Source organism: Geotrypetes seraphini, chromosome 7 (genome assembly GCF_902459505.1).
Source record: "Geotrypetes seraphini chromosome 7, aGeoSer1.1, whole genome shotgun sequence".
Taxonomy (NCBI): domain Eukaryota; kingdom Metazoa; phylum Chordata; class Amphibia; order Gymnophiona; family Dermophiidae; genus Geotrypetes; species Geotrypetes seraphini.
In genome coordinates, this window is record NC_047090.1 from 112,946,093 (window position 1) to 112,969,474 (window position 23,382).

At 40.7% G+C, this 23,382-nt stretch overlaps 1 protein-coding gene across 1 annotated transcript in view; it reads left to right on the forward strand.

Moving 5' to 3' along the window:
* The window catches only part of STARD9 (StAR related lipid transfer domain containing 9), a 224,778-nt gene that overhangs the window by 129,043 nt on the left and 72,353 nt on the right, over positions 1-23,382 (forward strand). The window contains exons 17-21 of the mRNA XM_033951109.1: positions 1,770-1,821; positions 4,331-4,468; positions 6,200-6,282; positions 9,298-9,404; positions 9,516-9,563. Coding sequence (XP_033807000.1) covers positions 1,770-1,821; positions 4,331-4,468; positions 6,200-6,282; positions 9,298-9,404; positions 9,516-9,563 — 428 coding nt within the window. The remainder of the gene's footprint in view (positions 1-1,769; positions 1,822-4,330; positions 4,469-6,199; positions 6,283-9,297; positions 9,405-9,515; positions 9,564-23,382) is intronic.

Consider the following 23,382-nt stretch of genomic DNA (forward strand, 5'->3'; position numbering starts at 1 on the left):
CCTACTACCATCAGCTATTATAGTGTCTTATAAGAACTAAACTCAGGAAAAGGCCTCAGAATCGGAGCCTACGCACAGTCTTGATCACAGACTGAAGTTGTCAGCGTAGTTTTTTTAGCTCCTTAGCTCCAGTCATAGGCCAAAAACCTGAGAATGTGTATTAGTATTTTTTAATAATTTTTATAAATATTTTTAATACTTTTTTGAATAAATAATTTTAAATATTCTAAGTAACTGAATGTTATTTTAGTAGATGCAACTATTCCTAAGTTTTGAAAAAACTAGCAACTGAGCACTTATCTCAATCTCCTTTCATGTGTGTCCTTTCAATTTATAAACTTAGGAATAGTTGCATCTACTAAAATAACATTCAGTTACTTAGAATATTTAAAAGTATTAAAAATATTTATAAAAATTATTAAAAAATACTAATACACATTCTCAGGTTTTTGGCCTATGACTGGAGCTAAGGAGCTAAAAAAACTACGCTGACAACTTCAGTCTGTGATCAAGACTGTGCGTAGGCTCCGATTCTGAGGCCTTTTCCTGAGTTTAGTTCTTATAAGACACTATAATAGCTGATGGTAGTAGGTGCACTATCCCTAATAAGTGGTATGTTTTGGCATATATAATAGGTTGAACCCTTTCGAGTAGTACCATGTCCTTCTTCATGTACGGCGCCCAGTGTTCTGTAAGTTATGTGTATAATTGAGAGCCCCCATCCCATATGAATCCCTCCTTGCATTGATGGTCTAGGTAAAGTAAAATATGCTGTTTATAGAATAGCATGTAGGCACTCAGCTGGCACCTTCGTGCGTAAGATGTACAAAGGGCATGGAAATGTGGGCACCCTGATAACAGAATTGCCACTATTTTTCAGATATCTTTCGTAGCAGATTCTGAGGTATAATTAGAGCTTCTAATTTTACCTGGTAAACACTAACACAACAACCCCGATGCACAAAAATTTAAATATGTGGTGGGTTTTGTTTTTCAAAAAATCTTTATATATCCCCTAAATTTCTATGTAAGTCGCCCAGATCTGGGATTGGTACCCAGATCCAAGATCTGTGCACCACTTGATGAGGAAATGCACACCAGTTGCTTAATTGATGCTAAATGTGGCTTAATTGGAGTGGGGGCACAGATCTCTTTTCCTGCACACAACCCAAAAGAGGACATGGCCATGAGAGGGACATGGGCGAGTCATGGGCGTTCCCAAAGGTTAAGTGTTAAGGTACGAGCATACAGTACTTGTGTCACAAAAGCCCCAGTTTTTGATACCTTCAGAGAACCCTAATTTGCTGCAAAATTTACAATTTATAAACATCTACGAATAGAAGCCTTAGGTTTTATCAAAATAGTTTTCCAAAACTGTTATCTGCACAGAATATCACTTGTTTATACTAATTTTAAAATTATAGAATTTTTTTTGTCATGGCTGTATTGTAGGAAAATCCATATGAAAATAAGAATATTGCATCCCAGTGCGTTAAATATTTTTGGGGAAAAATATAGAAATTGAAATCTTATGATATACCAAGTTTTAATAGCTAGCTTGAGGTTTGCATGGCTATGAATATGAAAAACCAGATAACCCCCGAGATGCATGCTTGTTCTCAGTCCTGAAGCAATGAAGACTGTGTTTTCAGCGTCAGGGCAGTGTGTTCCTGCATTCAGTACAGAATTATATAGGCAATTATTTTTGATATTTGGTTTCTGTTTATTTTTTTGTCTTTTTTGAACATGCCGATTTTCCTTTGTTGTAGGAAGGAACAACCAGAATTGGCCGAAGTGATTCAGACCAAGAGCAGGATGTTGGTAAGACAATAAAACCTTAGGTTGTTCCAAAAGGAGCTCACCTGAAAGAAATTGGCAGATCTTCATTTTCTGAAGCTAAATTACCAATTTATGTTCCTGGTCAATCTCTAAGAGAGATGGCTGTCCATACCCTCAGGACGATCCCTTAAATTAGATAATGCCTGTAGGCGTATTTACTCCCATTTCATACCTAGACTATGAAATCAAATCTCACCATCCATTAGATCATTGGAAGGATTATTAAGCTTCTGGAAAGCTATGAGAACTTCTCTCTGTACACAAAAATAATAAAAAATGTGGATACTGTTTGTAACCATATTGAATCTGTACAAGTCTTTGGGCTCCTTTTATCAAGGTGCACTACGGGGGTTAGCGCGTCAGACATTTCATCACGCGCTAACCCCCGCGGCACACCATTCCTGGATCAAATCATTCCTGGATAGAACCTTTAAATTCCAAGCGAACAGACAGCAAGTCTGGCTGAGAAACTACATAAATGAACCCAATCTGACTTACAGTGCACCAAATTCATTGACTAAACTGTCCTCTCCCTCACTAGGATTTCCCCCTCTGTAAACGCCTTTTCTTTCTCTCAAGCTTTCTATTTAGACTTATTGTATTGTATTCAGACTTATTGTTATTCGCTGATTGTCCAGCCTTCTTTCAATGTGAACCGCCTAGAAGTCGCCTGACTATGGCGGTATAGAAAAATTAAGTTATTATTATTATTATAAAAAATTAACGCTTCGTCAATGGAGGCGTTAGCGACTAGCGTGGCAGGCGGTTGAACGCGCGGTATTCTGCGCGTTTACCGCCTACTGCAGCTTGATAAAAGGAGCCCTTTTGTGTTTGTATTACGAGTCTTGTAATCTAATATGTGTCCTTTTTATCTTACTGCTGTCTTATACTCATATTGTGTATGTAATCCATTCTGTGCTCTCTTGGGAAGATGAAGTAAAAAAAAAAAGCAAATAAATACAATGGAAAGCAGTTGCTTCCTTGAGTAGCGCTCTGGTTGTATGCTTCTTTAAAAAGTACAAGGCTGCATTTACTATGGCCCTGATTCGTCGATCGTCGCTAAACCTGTGAAAACAGGTTTAGCGACGATCGCTTCTAACCGACCCGATTCACAAAATGGCCCTCTGCGTGTTTTTCCTCTCGATCACCCATTTTCCGATCCGGCCATGCAAATATGTAAAATCCCCATGCAAAATAGCCAAGCGATTGATTCACTAACGTTTGCTTGGCTATTTTCTTTAATGGCACATATATTTTGCACTCTCACATCAACCGGACGATAGATAGGGGGATTACGATGAACCTCCACTTGAATCATTTGCATGCAAAATTTTTAGTGCATCTAGCTCTTAGGGCTTCTTTTACAAAGGTGAACTAGCGTTTTTTTAGTGCACACCACTGGATTAGCGCATGCTATAGCGCGCAATAGCTGAAAAACTACTGCCTGCTCAAGAGGAGGTGGCAGTGGCTAGCGCGCGCAACATTTTAGTGCTCGCTATTCCGTGCGTTAAGGTCTTAACGCACCTTTGTAAAAGGAGCCCTTAGTCTCCCTACTCATGGTAACAGATATTAGTTGGCAGCACACATACCAACCAATAAGAAAGCAGTACAATTTGGTCAGAAAGTTTCAAAGCAAAGATGATAAAGAAAATGAAATACGTATCTGAATAACTTAAAATGCATTTCATTGCAGCTAGGTATCTATCTATCTTTGTGTGGTAAGCATGTGTTTGTATATGTATGGATCTCTGTTTGTGGTATCTGGGGGTACTTATGAGGAAAAGTGGCAGTTGCAGGGGTTAGTTGTTGGAAGCAGAAGAAGCTTACAAGGTGGGGGGACATTTGTAGGGAGGTAGTTTCCAGGGGGTTAAAGAATAGTGAAAGATAATTTGAAAGGGGATATTCCCTAACCATTATGTTTCACTTTATGTAAGGTTCTATGTTACAGAAGCTAGAAGTTCTCCCAAAGAAATGCACTGGTTTATTAGAGGGGGGAGGCCTCATTTCTCTGAAACTCGTAATCCAATCTGTCCCATGCCAAATTCATCCATTTAAATTTTTAGTTATTTTGCCCTCAAACAGAAAGACAGACATTTCACGACCCTTTTATATAATTCTTTTTAATTTCCATAACGTTCATTGGGTTAGAAAGAAGAAAAATGTCACAACAAAGTGGTCTATGAAATACCAGTCTTTGGAATACAAAGAGAAGGGCGTGTCAAAAGTAAAGAAATAGAGATAAGAATATTTGTTACAAATAATGAAAATGACAGAACTATGCATATAAAACACTAGTCTAAGTTGCATGAATAATTATTTTCATGAAACATACCACAGTTAAGCTATCCTTTGCAAGTGAAGATTTGATTTCTTATCGCCCCTACCTTTCAGAAAGCCGGTGCATGTGTGTAGATGTTCAAAGGAGCACAGTTCAGTTGTTAGAAAGTCTCTTTAATTTCCAATTGAATAAAATATGATGATGGTTTTCCAGTGTTACATGGTCAGTGGATGGAGAAGGACCACTGTATCATAGACAACAAATGTGGGACAGTGACACTGCAGGTAATCCAAGGAGCGCATTGCAGTGTCAATGGACAAGAAGTTACAGGTTCCTGTCGTTTATCACAAGGTAGAGTTTGCATTTCCTACTTTTTGATATTAGTCTACTACTACTACTACTATTAATAATTATTTCTATAGCGCTACCAGACGTACGTAGTGCTGTACAGAGATTGATGGGCAGTGGGGAGTAGGGTTATGGATTGAAGGCTATATCAAAAGGTGGGTTTTCAGTCTTCTTTTAAACAAGGGAAGGGGCTTGGCGGACAAACTCAGATAATTTATTCCAGGCATAGTGGGCTAATGGTTATGTGTATGAGCATTAGTAAGTTAGTGTTATCTACTCTTTGTACCCTTATAATATTATTCTAGAATTTGTAATGTCTGTTCTGTAATGATGGAACTTTATAGTTTGGATGAAGATCCTTGTGGGAAACCAAACATCGAGAGGGTATGCATATAACTGATTTTATAAAGACATTTATAGCCTAATTCTATGCATGGCTCTAAAAATTGTGCACAAATTTGGGTGTATGCCCAATTTCCACACACAACTTAATTGAATAACAAGCCAGTTATTGGGCACTAATAATCAATGATCAGTCTACTGTAATTGCCATTAATTAAAATGTATGCATGCACTTTTGGATACTGGAATCGATGCGTAAAATTTAAGTATGGATCCAGAAAGGGGGTGTAGCCATGGGAGGGGCATGGGCAGATCAGGAGCATTCCTGGAATTTTATGTGCGCTTTTATAGAATAAGAGAGATCCACGTGCAATTTAGGTGTGAGAATTTGCACCAGGTTCCACTTGGTGCAAATCCTCACACCTCAAAGTGGACGCGGGTCTTTGTGCCAAATGCTAAATGGCGCCTGATTTTAAATGCCATTTATAGAATAGTTTTAGCAGTGCCAATTTTTCGGCACCGTTTTATAGAATTGAGTCCTTAATAATTGTCTTTATAAAATATTAGCACAGATGTTGAAGCCACACCTATATTGAAGGTGTAAGTAGTTATGCCTGCTCAAGAGCAATTGTAAATGCTTATATAGAAAGAGTATGCACAAATTCCATAATTTGTTGATGCTTCTGCCAAATTCCTCCCATGAACAAGCTTACTTAAAGATGCTTGTAAGTGTACACCTAAATGCACTGTGCATACTTTTAATCATGAAGTAATTTTATTGAGGCACTTTTACAGTTTATAAAATTTCTTAAATGTCCAGCATATGGTTGGATGGAACTCCTCTTGTATGAGGAAAGACTACAATGGTTAGGGCTCTTCAGCTTGGAAAAGAGACAGCTGAGGGAAGATATGATTGAAGTCTACAAAATCCTGAGTGGAGTAGAACAGGTACAAGTGGATTGATTTTTTGCTCTGTCAAAAATTACAAAGACTAGGGGACACTCGATGAAGTTACAGTGAAATACTTTTTAAACCAATAGGAGCACATTTTTTTTTTTCACTCAGAGAATAGTTAAGCTCTGAAACGCATTGCCAGAGGATGTAGTAAGAGCAGATAGTGTAGCTGGTTTTAAGAAAGGTTTGGACAAGTTCCTGGAGGAAAAGTCCATAGTCTGTTATTGAGAAAGACACGGGGAAAGCCACTGCTTGCCCTCTGTTGGTAGCATGGAATATTGCTATTGCTTGGGTTTTGGCCAGATACTAGTGACCTGGATTGGCCACTGTGAGAACGGGCTACTGGGCTTGATGGACCAATGGTCTGACCCAGTAAGACTATTCTTATGTAAGATTGCAAGAACTTTCTATTATTTTTATAGATGTTTTCTTTAACAGGTGCCGTTGTAATCCTTGGTAAAGTTCATAAGTTTAGGTTCAACCATCCAGCAGAGGCAGCTGTTTTGCGAGAGAGAAGATCAGTAAGTTCAGTACATTTATGTTTGTTTTCTAGGTTCATGCTTTGTTCATCTTTCTCTAACCTGATATTTCCCATGATAAGGAAATGTGAATCCAGCTCTATTTATTTTCTTTGTATCTTTAAAATGTAGTACGCAATCAACAAGGAGCTTCAGCAATTTGAAACAATTAAAAGTAGGTAATGCACTGAGCCTGCTTAGCAGAAGAAGAAATATCATAAACAAGAAAGCAAAGAACAATCACTGGAAGGTTCAGGAGGAAGGTTCAATCTTTTAGGCATTCTAGGTAGGAGATTTGAAATTCTGATCATCCAGAGCAGCAGTACAGAGGGGAAAGTCTTTAATTTGTAAGCAACTGGGGCTTATTTTGAAAGATGGGCTCCATCTTAAACAGAATTGGAACTTTGATGGTGGCATTAATACACAAAAATGATAAAGCAGCTTTTAAACTTAATAAGAGTGGAGAGTTAAAAATAGTGCACTAAGTGCAGATATCCATATATCAGGGGCGTAGCTGCCACTGAGTGAGCCCAACAAAATGCCCAGGGCTACCCAGTGGTAGGGATCCGCCTAAAGCTGAATTTTTCCTTCCTCTCCTCCCCCTCTTTACTCGGGTCTGGCACTCTCACTTGTCCCTTGGTCCTCCAAAGGCTGCAGCAGAGGATACTGAAAGCCACCTTTCTCTGACCAGCAGGACCACCCACAGGTGGTTGCATCAGAGAAGTGAGACCTGGCAGAGAATTGGCCTCACCAGTCAGAGAGAGAGGGGCAGCTTTCAGCATTCTGTGTAGTGGCCTTTGGAGGACTGGCGGATGCTGGACATAGGAGGAAGACAAATGATGTTTGGGATGGAGCATAGACACAAATGGGGATGCTGGACAGAGTAAGATAGGAAAACAGAAGAGAATGGAACATGAACATGGAAGGAGGATAGGGACAGGGATAAGAGTGGGAAGACACTGGACAGGATAGATAAGCATGCAGAGGAAAGGTGGATAATGGACATACAGAGAGAAAAAATATCAAAAGGACAGGAGACCCTGGAAAATGATAAGAAAAAATCAGAGAAAAGCAGGACACACTGGGACCAAACCAATGCTCATTCAACAAAGGTAGAGAAAATTGTTTTTTGTTTCTGAATTGATTAATTGCAATACAGTATGTCAGCTTTGGGAAATTGCATTTCAGTTTCCAGTGCTGTGATAGGTTTGTTATTTTCAGGTTTGTTTACTGGAGCTCCCCACTGGTCTAGCAGTGATTCCCACATGCTCCTGCCCATGCTTTCTCTGTAGTAAAAATGCTGCCGAGACTTATGGTGGCTGGAAGTTTTGGCAACCATTTTACCATAGAGAAACAAGGCTAGGAGTGGAATTCTCTCCTGGCCAAACACACCGCTAAACCACCAGGAAAGTATGATAGGTCTAGGTCCAGGAGGGTGGGTTAGTTGTCCTGTTTGGGAAGGGAAAGAGGGAGGGAGGGAAGGGAATGCAAAACTGCTAGTTTGTAGGGGGGAGGGGGTGCATGTGCGGGTAGTCTGCTGGTTCAGGGGGTGGTGTCAACAGAAGACGTAGGAGGACTTGAATATAACTGAGACCCCCATTTTTTGGCCACTTTTTTTGGCCTTAAAATCTTGGTATTTATTCAAGTATATACGGTATATCTCTGTAATCTATAGGAAGTTCAGGATAAAAAATTTTGACCGTGATTTTTATAGACTAAGATCAAATTTCCTACCAACTTTTATCTGTAACAATTTATCTCTTCTTTATCTTTAGCCTTTACTTCTGTTGTCTGTAATCCCACTTTTGGTACTTTTTCGCTCAGCAGGTCACAGATATAATATATACACACATACAGATATATATACGAGGGAGTGCTAAGCGTTATTTTGCCACTGTAGCTGAAAAGTGTGTTATCTTATTTCATTAAGTGCCAATTTGCAGAAACAAAATTTTGTTTTTTGACATTGTTTCAGATCATTGATTGAACTTATATGCACATCATTCTCTTCTTGGTTGGGCTGAGAACATTTCAGTACCCCTCATGTATGTATGTATATATGTATAGCCCTAATGAATATGCATGGGGCAGATGTGAATGCCTGTCACCTCCTTTATATGCAAATCTCTCTCATCCATATATATATATATATAGATAGATAGATATCTATATATATATATCTATATATATTTATATATATATATCTATATCTATATATATAGATGAGAGAGATTCAGGTGACAGGCATTCAGATCTGCCCCATGCATATTCATTAGGGCTATTCTGAAAACCTGACTGGCTGGTGGTCCTCCAGGTCAGGGTTCGGAACCACTGCTTTATAGTATGCCAAAACCATCACAGCATAAATAAAATTGTGCCATTATATCAATGTGGGTAGTAGCATTTAAAGTCTCCAGTTTGTCAGAATAGACTTGTAGGCCATCATAGTTAGATATTAAGTTAGTATGTGAGCACGTTTCTTAAATGTTCAAGGTTGAACTGTAACATCAACAAATAAGTGATAAATGCACTTCCAGAATCCTGCTAGCATAAGCTTGTACCTCAGACCAGAAACTGAGGAGCAGGCAGAACCGAAAAAAGGTGGGCCAGATTAGCCAAATACATCTCTCACTTTTTGGCAGTGACTATCAGTGGCAATACCAGAGGCATGGTTAGGAGGATGCAAGGGGAGCAACCACTCCTCCAAATGGACTTTCAATAAAAACGGTACCTAAGCAGTTTTAAAAGCCTATGTGCACTGCCACCTATTTTCTACAGAGTCTAGAAGCTGTCTTTATTGATTAATGGGTTTTATGGAAATTTATTGCATTATTTAGCTCATAGCAATACATTTGCCTTCTCTACAATGGATCCGAGAAGTGCTACTAATGTTGACCAGTGGACAGCACTGAAAGTAATTCCTTTTTTTGTTTTGTTTTGTTTTACTCGATGTGTTGTAGTGTGGAGCAATTCCAAGAGATCCATCATTCTAGTTTTCATGTCTTATCCTTTCTCTAGAACAATGATACTTCCTTTTTGAGAAGCAGTTCTTTGGAATGGTTGGATTTGGGTGGTGATTTCACGTCTTTCACTTTTCGTGCCCTGCCTTCTCCTCTTCCAGCAAGGTATGTTGAATATCCCATATCTTGTGTGATTTATCAATGACAAAATCATGGAAGAGAAAGTTTTGAATGTATTTCAGTACTAAGAAGTGCCTTGTTTCTACTTTGTCACAGTCAAGACCATTTGGAACAAGATGGAGGGGAACAACCAAGGGAAAGGGGGTAAGCAAAACTTTTTGGAACCATTTAATTTAAAAAAAATCTTATCAAATGTGCTCAAGAGAGGGGTTGTGAAACATTTTCCCATTGCAGTCCCTGAAAAATTACAGATTTTGTGGGTTATGTTCAGGCATTTGCAGGGGTCACTCATAGATTGTCAAAAGACTGCCTGTGGTTTCCACAAAAAATTACAGCTATTTATCACTGTGGAAATGCTAGAATATATATTTTTGTAATAGTATGTTTGCCTCCTTTTGCTGAAAACAGTGATATGATCCCTTTGATTGAACTCTTGCCTTTGTTTTCTCAGAGCTGGATAGGTATATTTATGATGAATAATGATCAGACTGAGTTTTAGCTTGATTTGTAAATACAACAGATATTTTAAGACATGTCTTAATATTTGACAAAGATTATTTGATACCTGTCTTTATTGATATAGAGGGGGATAAGGTATGTTATTTCAACAGAATGGTGGAAAGGGATATAAAAATATTAAGAGGTTCTTTTATCCATGGGAATGGTCTTTTCATAAAATTGTCCACCCTTTGGACAGCATGCCCATATAACGTTACCTACAGTTTAAGGCAGTGTTCTTCAAATCAAGGCCCTTGGGACAAGGGTGCATTCTGATTTTTTTTCTTGTTTGTGTTTGTGTGTTTTGTTGTTGACAAGCTTTGCTTCTAATACTGGGCTTCTTTCTTTCCTTCCCCTCCCTTCCCTGCTGCCTCCACAGCCTCCAGCCATTTGTGTGTCTTCACCATCAGCAATTAATCCAGGCTGTCCAGCTTACCTGGGGGAGGGGGGGGGAGGCAGGGGTTTTCTGCCAGAACTTCCTGTTGCCACATGGGTAAGATGTGGCAGAAGGACGGACCCAAAGACGGAGCAAACAACCTGGCTTTATTGCTGCCATGGTAGACATGCAAACAGTTGGATGACCCTGGGAAAAGGAATGTGGGGAGAGATACTGGACTCAGAGTGAGAGAAGGAGTAATGCTGGATCACTGAGGTAGACTTCAATTGATGCCACACTGTTATCCCTCATTATTCTCAATATCATTTCATTTCATTTTTTGAGACAGACACAGAGATATTGGTGTTAGTTCTTAAATGGGGAATACTCCTTGAAACAGCTCAGAATGCGAAACGCTGAATTCATGTCAGAGCCCCATTCAGTATATCCATATAAGAATAAGATAAGTTTCTCTTAAATCTAATTATTTATCTAAATTATCATTAAGAAGGTAATTAAAAAATATTTAAAGGCCGATGAGGAGGCTGGCTGCTTGTAGGCTCGAGTTTTACATGAAATATGAAACTTGAGTGCACCGCTGAAGCCATTAATGAAATTGAAAGTAAATGAATGACTGAATGAATGACTGAAGATGAATTGAAGTCGAACATGAGTAAAAGTTTTTGAAATACTATATGAAATTTTTGTGACATAATGAAATGATATTGAAAACAATGAGAGATAAGAGTGTGGCATCAATTGAAGTCTAAATTATTAACATTGTTCTCACTCTCAAATAATACTATTGAAGCCACTCTAGTAAGGGATCACTGAGGTGGCATGGGAAAAAGAGAGAGAGATGCTAGAAAGAAAGGGGAAATGATGCACATGGATGGAATGGAAGGGAAGAGAGAAGGGAAATAATACACATGGATGGATATGAAAGAGGAGAGAGGAAGGACTGCACATGGATGGGGGGAAGTGATGGAAAACTAAGATTTGAGAAGGAGGCAGAAAGACCAGTTGAAAGATCAGTGCCAAAGACGAATATAGGGCAGAAAGAGCAAAAGGCCCTGGAAACATTCAAAATACAGACAAAGCTAAGCAGGACCATAAACTGAAAACAAGGTTTTGGTGGTGATCAGCGTTTTGCTGACTGCTGCAGATGTTACACCTAGATATTCAGTGTCGAACCATGTCTGGGCTACTGCATTGAATTTCCAGGTATATGGAGCTGGCGAAAACATAGCTGCCACTTATCTTTATGCAGGTCTTCATAGCCGATTAAGACATTTCTTGTGATCGTGTTTGTAAAGTTATCTAAGGGTATTGAAAATTGACACTTAACTGGCTAAGTGCTGACGCCGCACTTGGAACGGTCTCAATATAGCCAGTTTTGGCTTGAGATCTAACCAGGCGTTTTCTGCGTCCCTGTTCAGTTAAGTGGCACTAAAAATACCCAGTTAACCCTAAACAGATGATTTAAATGGCCAGGAGCCTCTCCTGGCCATTAAAATCATTTTGAATATCAGGCCCAAGATGATTAGAAATATAAAATCACCAGACTATAAATGTAGGAATAATGATTTTATTTTTTGTTTAGTAATGAAAATATTTCAGTTTTGAGAATTTACATCTGCTGTCTTTATATTTTATACTGTAGAGGAGAAAATGCATTTCTTTCTAGTTCTCTGGTAGTTTTACTGCATGCAGAGTTTGGCATCTTAGGGTTTCAGTTTAATGTTTATCTACATTCATACTTTTAGGGGTTCTTTTACTAAAGTATAGCACAGTGGTTCCCAAACCTGTTCTGGGGGACCCCCAGCCAGTCAGGTTTTCCAGATATCCCTAATGAATATGCATGAGAGAGATTTGCATACCTGTCACTTCGTTTATATGCAAATCTCTCTCATGCATATTCATTAGGGATATCTGGAAAACCTGACTGTCTGGGGGTCCCCCAGGACAGGTTTGGGAACCACTGGTATAGCACATGCTAAATGCTGCATGTCCTATTTTATACCTATGGTTCCATGGCACTTAAGGCATGCTAAGCTTTATTTATTCATTGGGAATTATTAACTACCTTTATGAAGATTCACCCCTTTAGTAAAAGGGTTCCTTAGTTTGTGGCCACTTTTTCTGTATTTGAAAAGGGGCTGTGTGTGTTTTGCATATGTGACCAAGGCTAGGTGTTCTGGGTGAGGATGGATGTTAGCATGCGTTGATCAGTGTGTCAGCCCTCCTTCAGCCCTTTAGGACTAAGAATTAGCAAAGAGCACTAGCTTAAGAGATGTTCTCAAAGGTGTAGTAGGGACCAAGGCTTGCAATTACATATGTGCATTGGCATTTTCAAGGTTATACAAATATTTAACTTCAGAAAAATTATGCATGCAAGATGTAAAGGTGTGTTCATATATTTCCTGTGATAATTTTTCAAAGCAAACTTATATGTGTAGTTTTCATTAATGTAAGCTGTGAGAAAATTATCCTGTAACTGACAAAGTTGATAGGTTGAGGAACTTGCTGCATAATGTTCATTTTTTTTAACTTAAAAGCATTTTGTTAATACGATGTATAAAGTTTCACCCCTTGTCCCGTTTCTCTTCCTTAATGTTTCAGCTTTCATATTTGAATCCACACTACTTTATCCATTTCTGAAAATTTGATTTGTTTACTAGAACTTGGGTATATCACTAGCATTTGTCCTAGTTTTGTCTTTGTTTTGGTCCAGTATTTGTGATAAAGTAGGCTTAGATTTTTTTTGGGTGGAGCAGGTTTTCTTGTTTGTGTCCGCTATAATCCAGGTTCATCTTAAGTATTAAAAGGTAATGAAGGCCAAAAACCCCCAAAACATTCAATTAAGCCTATATCATTATTCAATGTTTCACAAAGATCAAGTATATTGTTTTATTGATTTACCTTGAAACATCTTAATCAATATCCTTTTCCTTAGCAACAGCAGCAGATGAATGGGATAGCACACATCTACCAGCAGGCAGAGATAGAGAAACTGATTAACAGGTGGTCCTATTTGCTGACACTCCTCCTGTATCTTCAGTATGCTCTATCTCCCAGCAGGTGATGGTCACTATTCAACTAGCTCCTGAATTCTGGCTATGACTGGAAAATTATTTTCTCCTGTTGAGGTTTCTCTTCAGTGAGACTGCCATTCTATTTCTCCTGTTGAGATTTCTCTTCAGTGAGATGGCAATTTTATTCTCCTGTTGAGGTTTCTCTTCAGTGAGACAGGGGTGTCTGGCTGAATGGTGCCGGCTTTAGGAGTTATACCTGGGCCCCCCCAGGTCCCTGCCTCACCCTCCCTCCATTGCTAGAGGGTCTGACTGGGTCTCGATTTGTTTCTTCTTTCCCTTCTCTGTTTAAAAAAAAAAAAAAAGGGAAGACCACAGTTGCTACATTCTGCCTTGTTAGTGCTGCACAACCAGCTCTTACTGGCTTCAACCGGCCCTAACAACAAGCTTGTGAGTATGTATATGTTTTTTAGTGTTGTTTGAACTTCAGGTTCTGTTTGGGAGTCTTACTGTGGGTTCGGTCAACGTACGTTTAAGGAATGGATATTTTATTGAGGCTAAATTTTATGACTAGAAATCTGTTGAGGGAGCCGGTTCTTTCCCGTCCTTTGTGTGCACGCGCTTGGTTTCCTTGTTGGTTACAGCGCAGCAATAGCGGTGCAATTTCATGCTCGTACTTGTTCTCCTAGTTGGGTTGCAGTGCAACAGTAGTAGTCCTGTTTATTCCGAGGCTCTCTTTCGTTGATGTTTGTCACGGCCATGTACAGCTTATTGTGCAGGTGCCGGTTTATAGCAGCGCGCATGAAATGGGAAATGTTTTTTCCGGCGCTGTGGGAAGCACCGCACCATTCTTCTAGTTATTCCCTGAGTCTGATTTTCTTTCTATGCAGGCCGCGGCAGGGTAAATTTTGCGGGGCTTGAATCTGACTATGTTTCTAGGAGCATTGATGCAGTGGCCACGTGTCGGCGAGAATCAGGCGTGCGCTTGGGTCTCCGGCGATGGTAGGAGAGCTGCAGTGTTCCGGTAGTTTATTTCCAGCTGACTTTGGTCAGGGTATGCTGTGGCTTCTCTCCTTTCCGGTTCAGACAAGTTGTACATGTTTCACCAGCTTTGGGACAAGTTTGGGCAGATTTATATGTCTATGTCTGTGTTCCTGCTGTATTCACTTGAAGGAAGCTGCTGGTTTAATCGGACTCTGGGGTTAGCACTCAAGGGGATTACCAGAGAGACTCTGACCTGTGCTAGGTCACCCAGTCTCGGTTTGTCTCCGGACTGGGTCGACATACGGAAAATCACGGCACAGTGAGATCAGCAGTAAGATAGTGCCCTGTATTTCACACGGGTATCTCACTGTCTCTCTTGGGGTCCCTGCAGATTGAGCCTTTGTCTGTTGGTAGCTGTCCTTATTTGGGCCTCTTTGCTGTGCTGCATGTGTCTAGTAGTGGCATAGAATATATATGCCTAAAGGTAATACAAACAGTTTCCAAGTTCGGGCTGTCTCTATGGGTGTAATGACACTTCGCATCTTCCTGTGGCTAGGACTCTCTTTCTCTGTTACTGAGGGGGCCTGGACTTCAGATTTCCATGCTTATCACACTGGTTTCTCCTGTCGCCATTTTCTCATGGCACAGGAGTATGGAACTCCGGTCCTTGAGAGCCGTATTCCAGTCGGGTTTTCAAGATTTCCCCAATGAATATGCATGAGATCTATTTGCATGCATTGCTTTCAATGCATATTCATTGGGGAAATCCTGAAAACCCGACTGGAATACGGCTCTCGAGGACTGGAGTTCCCTACCCCTGTGCTTGACGGACCCCCCAACCAGACAGGAAGGGCTGTACAGCTCCTTCTAACCAGGAGCCAGTTACCTATTCTATCAAACCCGCGGAGGAGCATGCGCTATGAGGCTGTTAGCCTCATCCCTGAAGCTCTCATTAACGATGTGAGCTTTGTCTGATACCTGTTAGGATGCTGTTGTTTTCCATGGGGTGGTAGATGCAGCATCTTGATTGCGTCTAGTACGTATTCACTTTAAAGGACATACGTATTTCGCTCACGTTGCATGGAGTTGGTACTGTTTTCATGGTTCCAGTATACTCCTCTTTACATTGCGAAACTTGATTTTTCCTAGGAGAATTTCTTTCTTCTTACAGATCCTACAGTTCTCATCCTGCTGTTCCCTGACCTTCTGCACTTCATTCTGAGGTGATCTTGACTTCTTCCAATGACTCTTCAGGCTTTTTCATGAGGGGTAAGACACTATAATGTCAGGTCAGATGGCTGTGAACATTTTTTAGGATGCTTGCAACTTTGCATCCTCCTCAGGTTTCCGGTTCATTCTTGGAGTCTCTATGTTTTGTGTTTCCCTTTTAAGTGTTACTGGTCCTCAGGGCAGTTCTTGTAGTTCTTCAGGAACTAAGGGATGTTGTTCCACTTTCTGCATGGTGCCCAAGACGGGGGCATTGGGCAGGCTGGATCCCATTCTGCTGAATTAGTTTCTCAGGGTTACACATTTCTGTAGAAAAACTGGGAGAATATTTACATTTTTACTATGGACTCCGAAGCGGCACTAGGCTTGCTTGCCTCTCTTGGAGCAGTACTTTCGGTTTTGGCATATGCCATTTCGCCTACCCAAGGCTTCTTGAACATTTTAGAAAATGTGGGCAGTGGTACCGTTTTGGCACTACCAGGCGATTCACCTACTTTCTTCTTGACTGACTGCTTGATTCGGACGTCTTCCAGTTGGGCCATTTGACTAACACGGAAAAGGTGGTTTCTTTTCCTCAGTTCTTTGGACGTGAATCTTCGAATTTACACAGTGCTCTTTTCTCCTGTACTATTTATAGGTATATCGGGGAGATGTTTTTATTCATGTAGGAGAGAAATGTGTTTCTTCCCAGTGACTAGGGCGATGGGTCACAGTCTCAGATTTGCATTCTTCTTCGGTCACCAGGACCAAGAGTATGGGATTCTGTACAGGTTCTAGGATCCATGTTGCTGACTCCACTGGGAACTTCGGCTTGCTTTCCCATTATAACGCTACAGCAGTCGCTTTTGTTCCGGTGTTTCCCGATACCTCAGGGCACCAATTATTTGGTAGGCTCTCAAGCATCGCTCTGTATGATTTGGTGGCTCAGCAAGATTTCTCTTTTCAAAGGCATGCCTCGGTCTTTGCTGGACTAGCTCATGATCACCAAACATCCCGGGCTGTTGGGTTGGGGGGCTCGGTGCCTTCCATCCTCAGCTCCAAGAGTCTGGTCTTAAGAGGCGACTCAGTACTTGTTCATTCTTCTACTCTGGAGCATGGTCAGGCTACCGTTTCTGGAGCTTCAGACCATTCTTCCGGAATTACGCTGAAGGTCTTTTCAGTCAGTATTATGATGGGGGTATTTCTCTACAGTCTGGGCAGTAGGTGATGTACTCAGTTGGTGGGTAAAGTTGTGGTTCTATTTCAATGGGTGGACCCTCATCTTCCTCTTCTGTTGGCAGATCATTTTATGGGTCAGGAAAAGAGTTTGGATAGACTTTCTCTCCGCGAAATCTGAGCATGGCCCATTTATTGTATGCTACAGTGTACAGCGCTGTGTACGCTCAAGAAAGTGTAAATGTTAGTAATAGTGAACTCTTCTACATCCTGGATATTGAGAATTTTGGCTCAGGCGTTCCAGCTCTTTTTATGGAAGTGAGATCTCCTGGAACTAGACCTCATGGCCTTGTCTCGAAATTCTAAGCGTCCTAGCTTCTTCGGCGGGCACAGGGAGTGGGAGTCAGAGGGGGTAGCAGTGTGGCTTCTTTCTCGCCTCTGGTTTCTCTTTTTTCAGTGTTTTCCCCTTGCTGATGATGGCTTGGATTTGCCATCTCAAGCTCGCTTTCAGGGCACGGTATTTGTAGAATATCTGGATTGGCTGCGCCATCCTTGCTATGTGGCTCTGATGAGTCTTTCGACAGCCAGACTATTGAGTTTCCTGGTATCTCCAGATTAGCTCACCTAGGGTCCGATCAACATGGATATTTGTACTACTTTAGTATTACGACTTAGCTTTTGAAAAGTCATGGCTGACGTGTAAGGGTTATGCGAAGCAGGTTGTTTCTTCTCTTATCCAGGCGATACAGGCGTCTTCACCTGTGGCTTTTGCTTCCTTTTGGAGGTTTTTCCTTTCTTGGGTACTTCTCAACATTTGCACTCTTCCAGAGTTCTTTTTTGGCACAAGTGTATTGCCAAGGGCTTAGCGTTCAATTCCCTTCAGCTTCAAGTGCCATTCTTAGCTTGTTACAAGGGCTAGGTATATTGCTCTTTGCTTACTTTTCAGCTTCATGTAGTTCAGTTCCTAAACGGAGTATGGTATATTCGTATACCTCTTAGAAAGCCCTGTCCGGAGTACAGTCTTAAGGTACTTCTTTGCAGTTTACCGAAGGCTTCATTTCATCCTTGTCTTTTGAGACTCTAAAGGGCTGTGCCATTGAACATGGGGTTTCTTGTGGCCATGGCTTCAGCTCGGCGGTTTTCTGTGTTGCAGGCCTTGTTCGGCGGGATTCCTATTTCTGATTTACAAAATCTGGGGTGTCAATTCGGACGGTACCACAATTTCTTTCTAAGGAGGTGTCATCCTTTCTTTTATGATACTTTCACTTTTCCTTCCTTCTTCCTGGGAGGAGAAATGGGGAGATGTGCTTTTATTCACTGCATTTTTTTGAAAGTGCGTAGCGTTCTCCACGAGCTAGGTTTCTAACGACTTTTAGTTGTTTAGATCACCTTTTTGTATTCTTCACGGGACGCCTCAAACGTATGGCGGCGTCCAAAGCCTCCATCGCTCAATGGGTTCAGGAGAACATTATTTACGCTTGCTCGATGGCAGGGAAGCGGTTGGCGAAAGAACTTCATGACCATTCCGCCAGAGCGATGGTTACTTCTTGGACTCGGTGCAGAGGTTTTTTCCTTGGAGGAGTTTTGTCTCACGGCTTCTTGGTCTTCCGAGAGTGCTTTATCTCAGCATTACCGGTTGGATGTGGAGGCGCATGTGGTGGATTCGTTTAGTGCTTCGGTTGTTGCGGAGGCGGCGTTTGCTTCCCACCTAGATTGAGGATTGCTTTGCTACATCCCATTGGTCTCTGGATTCATCTGCTGCTGTTGCTAAGGAAGGAAAAATTATGTTCTTACCCTTTAATTTTCTTTTCTTTAGATGCAGCAGATGAATCCACCTTTCTGGATATTGTCTGTCGGTTTTTTCTTTTGCAACTTTCGAAATTTTTTATTATTGATGATTGTATTTTGTATTATTGCCTTTTGAGATTTGTTATGGGAAAGAAGTTTTTTACATGCTATGCCTATTGATGGTTACGGATGCTTGGACAAGGAGCTATACTGAAGATACAGGAGGAGTGCCAGCCAATAGGACCACCTGTTAATCAGTTTCTCTATCTCCGCCTGCTGCTAGATGTGTGCTATCCCATTGGTCTCTGGATTCACCTGCTGCGTCTAAAGGAAAGAAAATTAATAGGTAAGAACATAAATTTTCTTTCATGGGTTTCATCACTATGCCATTTACAATTTTCCTTTCCCCTGTGTTTTGGGTCATAGATTGTGGGGGGGGGGGATGGGTTTCTTTGGCATATATCATTGAATGTTATGAGGTGGGTTTTTTTTTGGGGGGGGAAGGGGAGGATGTTTGTATTTTCTTGATGGGTTTATTCCAACATTCCAACTTCTATTGTGGTAGTGGTAGTAGGGGGGTTGTAAAGGGTTAGGGTAATATCGGAATGGCATTATTTAGAAGAAACAAAATAAGTAATTGTATTCATTTGAATGTTTATTGTACTTTCAGGAAAAAGATTTACCATACTGAGCTAATGGAAAAACAAAAGAAACCTAATTATAAGTACATAAGATAATGGATCAAACCAGAAATCCATTGAACCCAACATCTTGTTTCCAACAGTGGGTAATCCAGGTTACAATTATCTTGGAGGACCCCAAAAAGTAGCAAAATTCCATATTACTTTCCCCAGTTCACTTTAATAGCAGTTTATAGAGTTTTCAAAAGTCTTAACAGGATAGCCATGTGATCTGTGCTTCTTCCCAATGAGGCTGTCCTCTGCCTATTGGTTTTAAAATATTTCCCTGTAACATCATTGAATTGATGTCAACCAGAATTTTAATATATGATTGCATGGGAATAACATTTCCTCTAATATCAAAATTATCTAAGGGGAAGAAAATATCTAAGATCGACGTTCAGCTGGCAGGTCTCAGCATTTTACTGACCGCCACCAGTGTAATGCCCAGAAATTCAGTTCTGGGATATGTCTAGGCTTTGGCATTTTATTTCTGGATTAGCAGAGCCAGCTAAAGAATAGCTGGTTAAGAATGATATTTAGCACTTAACAGACTATGGAGCATCGCATAAAGATAAGACAGACTTTTATGTGAGCTTTTTTATGCAGTGACTTTGGCTGGTTAAGTGTTGACTCTGCCTCTGGAACACCCCCCAAAATAGCTGGTTTTGAGTTCAGCGCTAATTGGACATTTTTAGCAGCACTAACCAAACAAGTGATTTAACAAGCCAGGAGCCATTTCTGGCCAGTTAAATTGCTTTGAATGTTGACCTTTCTGTGTTTCTCAACCCCAAGCACTTTGGTTTTGTCAGAGTTAACTTTCAAAAGACTTTGAAGCATCTAATAGACTCCGAATATCCAGATAATTAGCTTACTGTTCTGGGAAAAGAATGAATTACAGGGAGTGCAGACTGCAGAGCTAGGACCTCCCTTAAAGTATTGATAGATCTTAAGTATTGGTGCCCTATCTGGCTCACTGTTTTCCTATTGTTGTATTTGTTATTCTGAGCTCAGACTCATCAATAAAGTACTTGGATACAATTGCAATGGTAATGCACACATGCAATTAGTCATGCTTCAGTTAAATGCTAATGGTATATTATGGTTGTAGTGTAATGATGTGGCAGTTTTCATGTACTGTATTTTTCACTCCATAAAGACGCACTTTTTCCCACCCAAAAGTGGGTGGAAATCTCGGTACATTTTATGTAGCAAAGGTACAAAAAATTACCCCTGTACCTTATAAAAACAACCCTCCCACCTCCGCACCTTTTTAAAACATCCTGCCCGCTGTACCACCGCACGCCCACTAAACCTTTGTAAGACACCCCACCCCCTGCCTGCCCACCGCCGCTGCACCTTTTTAAAACCACAACTCCCCCACCCGCCGCCGCCTGCCCTATTACAAATAACCTGGTGGTCCAGCGTGATCCCACCCTTGCTAGCTGTCTCCTCTTATTTCCCAGCCAGCGGCGCAGAGGTCAGGAGCAAAGTTTTCTGCGCTCCCGCTTGGGCCCACGCTGCTTTCTGAATGGCTGCGATCAGTTCTTGTGAGTCCTACAGGAGCTGATCGCAGCCCTTCAGAAAGCAGCACGGGCCCAAGCGGGAGCGCAGAAAGCTTTGCTCCTGACCTCCACGGCACTGGCTGGGATATAGGAGGAGACAGCTAGTGAGAAAGGAAGGGACTTTAAAAGGTAGTGGGGGTGGGGGAATGTTTAAAATACCAAATAAGCTGTTGAGGGAGTGAGGGATTTTAAAAGGTACTGGGGGGTGGGGGGGATGTTTAAAATATCAAGACAGCCATCTAGGGAGGCAGGGAGGGATTTTTAAAGGTATAGGGGTATGATTAAAAAAAGGTACTTGGGGGTACGTAGGGGATATGGGGGATGATTTAAGGTACTGGAGAGGGTACATGAAGGGTATGAGGATGATTTCGGGTATGTGAGGGGTATGGGGCCTGCCTGCCAGTCACTAGGCCAGCCTGCCTGTAACTAGGCCACTAAGCCTGCCTGTCACTAGACCTGCCTACCCTGTCCCTGCCTACCACTAGACTACCAGAGGGGGACAGGATACAGAGCCTGGCAAGGGAGGGGGGACAGGGTGCAGAGCCTGACAAGGAGAATTTGGTTCAGAAAATTTTTTTCTTGTTTTCCTCCTCTAAATCTAGGGTGCGTCTTATGGTCAGGTGCGTCTTATGGAGCGAAAAATACAGTAATTCCTTTGTATTATATGTAAAGCCTCTATTTTACATTGGACATCCAGAAATTGGGATGTAAGTGTAATGCACTTTTGTGTGGTACAGCACCAATGCTTTCTATTTCCCTAGTGGGCTCAGAATCTAAGTTTTGTATATTTGGTTATGGAGCCACAGTGGGAATTGAGCCCTGTTCCCTTGGTTGTCATCCTTTTGTGCTAATTGTTAAACAACTACTCCACTCTAAGTCAGGTCATTCTTAGCTCCCTGAGTATTTTACTACAGAGCCTTTTTTAATCTACTTGTTCAGGACATTGTATTTACTGGCATGTCCAGATGTATTTACTTCAATCACAATGACAATCCACCCAGACAATAACTAATATAAAAAAATTTTTGTAGATCCTCAGCAGGCTTGTTTTTCTCTTTTATGCGTTTCATGCAGAGATTGCATAAGCCATTATCTTCACAGGATCCTTTTATTTTATCTATGCTTTTGTATAATGCTTATTATTATAGTGAATCCTTAAAATCATTTAGCGTTCACTTATCTTTTTTGTTGAAAATATATTTAAGTAGCACCTCTACCAACATGACCATGTTTCATACATTTTTTTTCATGGTCGAGGCTCCTAGCTTATATCTAAAAAATATATATAGCGTAAGACCTCTTTAAAAAAAGAGAGAAATCTTTATTGTAGCCTAAATGAGTAGTGTTACAAACCATATTTATCACTGCTAACATAAGAATGTTCGAATATTGACTTATTGTCTCATTTTCGTACTGCGCTCCACAGTAGTTCATTCAGAACTGGCAGAGTCTGATGTAAGTTCTGGTGTCATATACTTACTAAATAGCTGTTTCCGACATTGTTAATTTGTCAGATATCCCGCCGCTCAATACCATCATAACAGACTTACAGAGCTAGGGTGATGGCGTAAACAGACGGAACCGCAGAAGTTTTTTTTCAAGCTGTTAATAGGAAAATTCTGACTATCCAAACTAAACTCGATTTCTAAAGGTAGATTTTATATTATAGCCATCCAATTGATTTCTTCATTTAATCCCTCAGGGGCCAATGCATTCAAATAGAAAATCCATTTTTGTTCCTGTATATTTAAAGCCTTTTTATAATTTATGTAAAGGAACAAAAATGGATTTTCTCTTTGAATGCATTGGCCCCTGAGGGATTAAATGAAGAAATCAATTGGATTTCCCTAATGTAAAACCCGCCTTTGTATGAAAGGGTAGAGATACAAAGAGGAGGGAAATATTGATGGAAGGGGAGAGAGAGGAGATGCTGGATGTAAAGGAAAGGGAGTAATAAGCTGTGTAGAAGAAGGGAGACAGAAGCCTGGATTGAATGGGGGAAGAGACTGGAGGGAGGAGATAGAAGGGGGAAGTGAAAGGGGAGAGAGGGGGAAGACACAGAGGAGGGAGATACTGATGGAAGGGGAGAGAGACTGTGGAGATGCTGGATGGAAAGGGCGAGAAAGGAGACAGATGCTGTATAGAAGGGGGCAGATGCTGCATGGAAGAGGGGGAAAAAATAATTTTATTTTTAATTCAGGATAAAGTTATATAGTACCTGTGTTTGTAAATGTTAAGAAATATAAATAGAAAATAGAATTAAGATGATATCTTTTCATTGGACTAATTTTAATAAATATTTGACCAGCTGTCAAGAGACCCATACCTCTTTTCTGGTGTTGGCCTCTGAGTGCTAACTGAAAAATGTTTTAAGTCCTTTAAATAAAATATCTTATTTTCCACTAGTGTTTAAGCCTGTTACATTAACAGGTGCTAGAATAGATGTGTAGAAAAATTTTTGGGAGCAGTCTATTTTTGAGGGTAAGGGATGTGGTCATCCTTGCTATATTTATTTTAAATTTTTATTTATTTATTTTTTATATTCTGAGGTGTAGTGCGAATTTTCTGGCACTGTGCTGTTGGCACTATGGGGCGCTGAGGCGTAGTGCTTATTTGCTTTTGGCGTGACTGCTGTCCCTGGGGCATTGATGTGCAGTG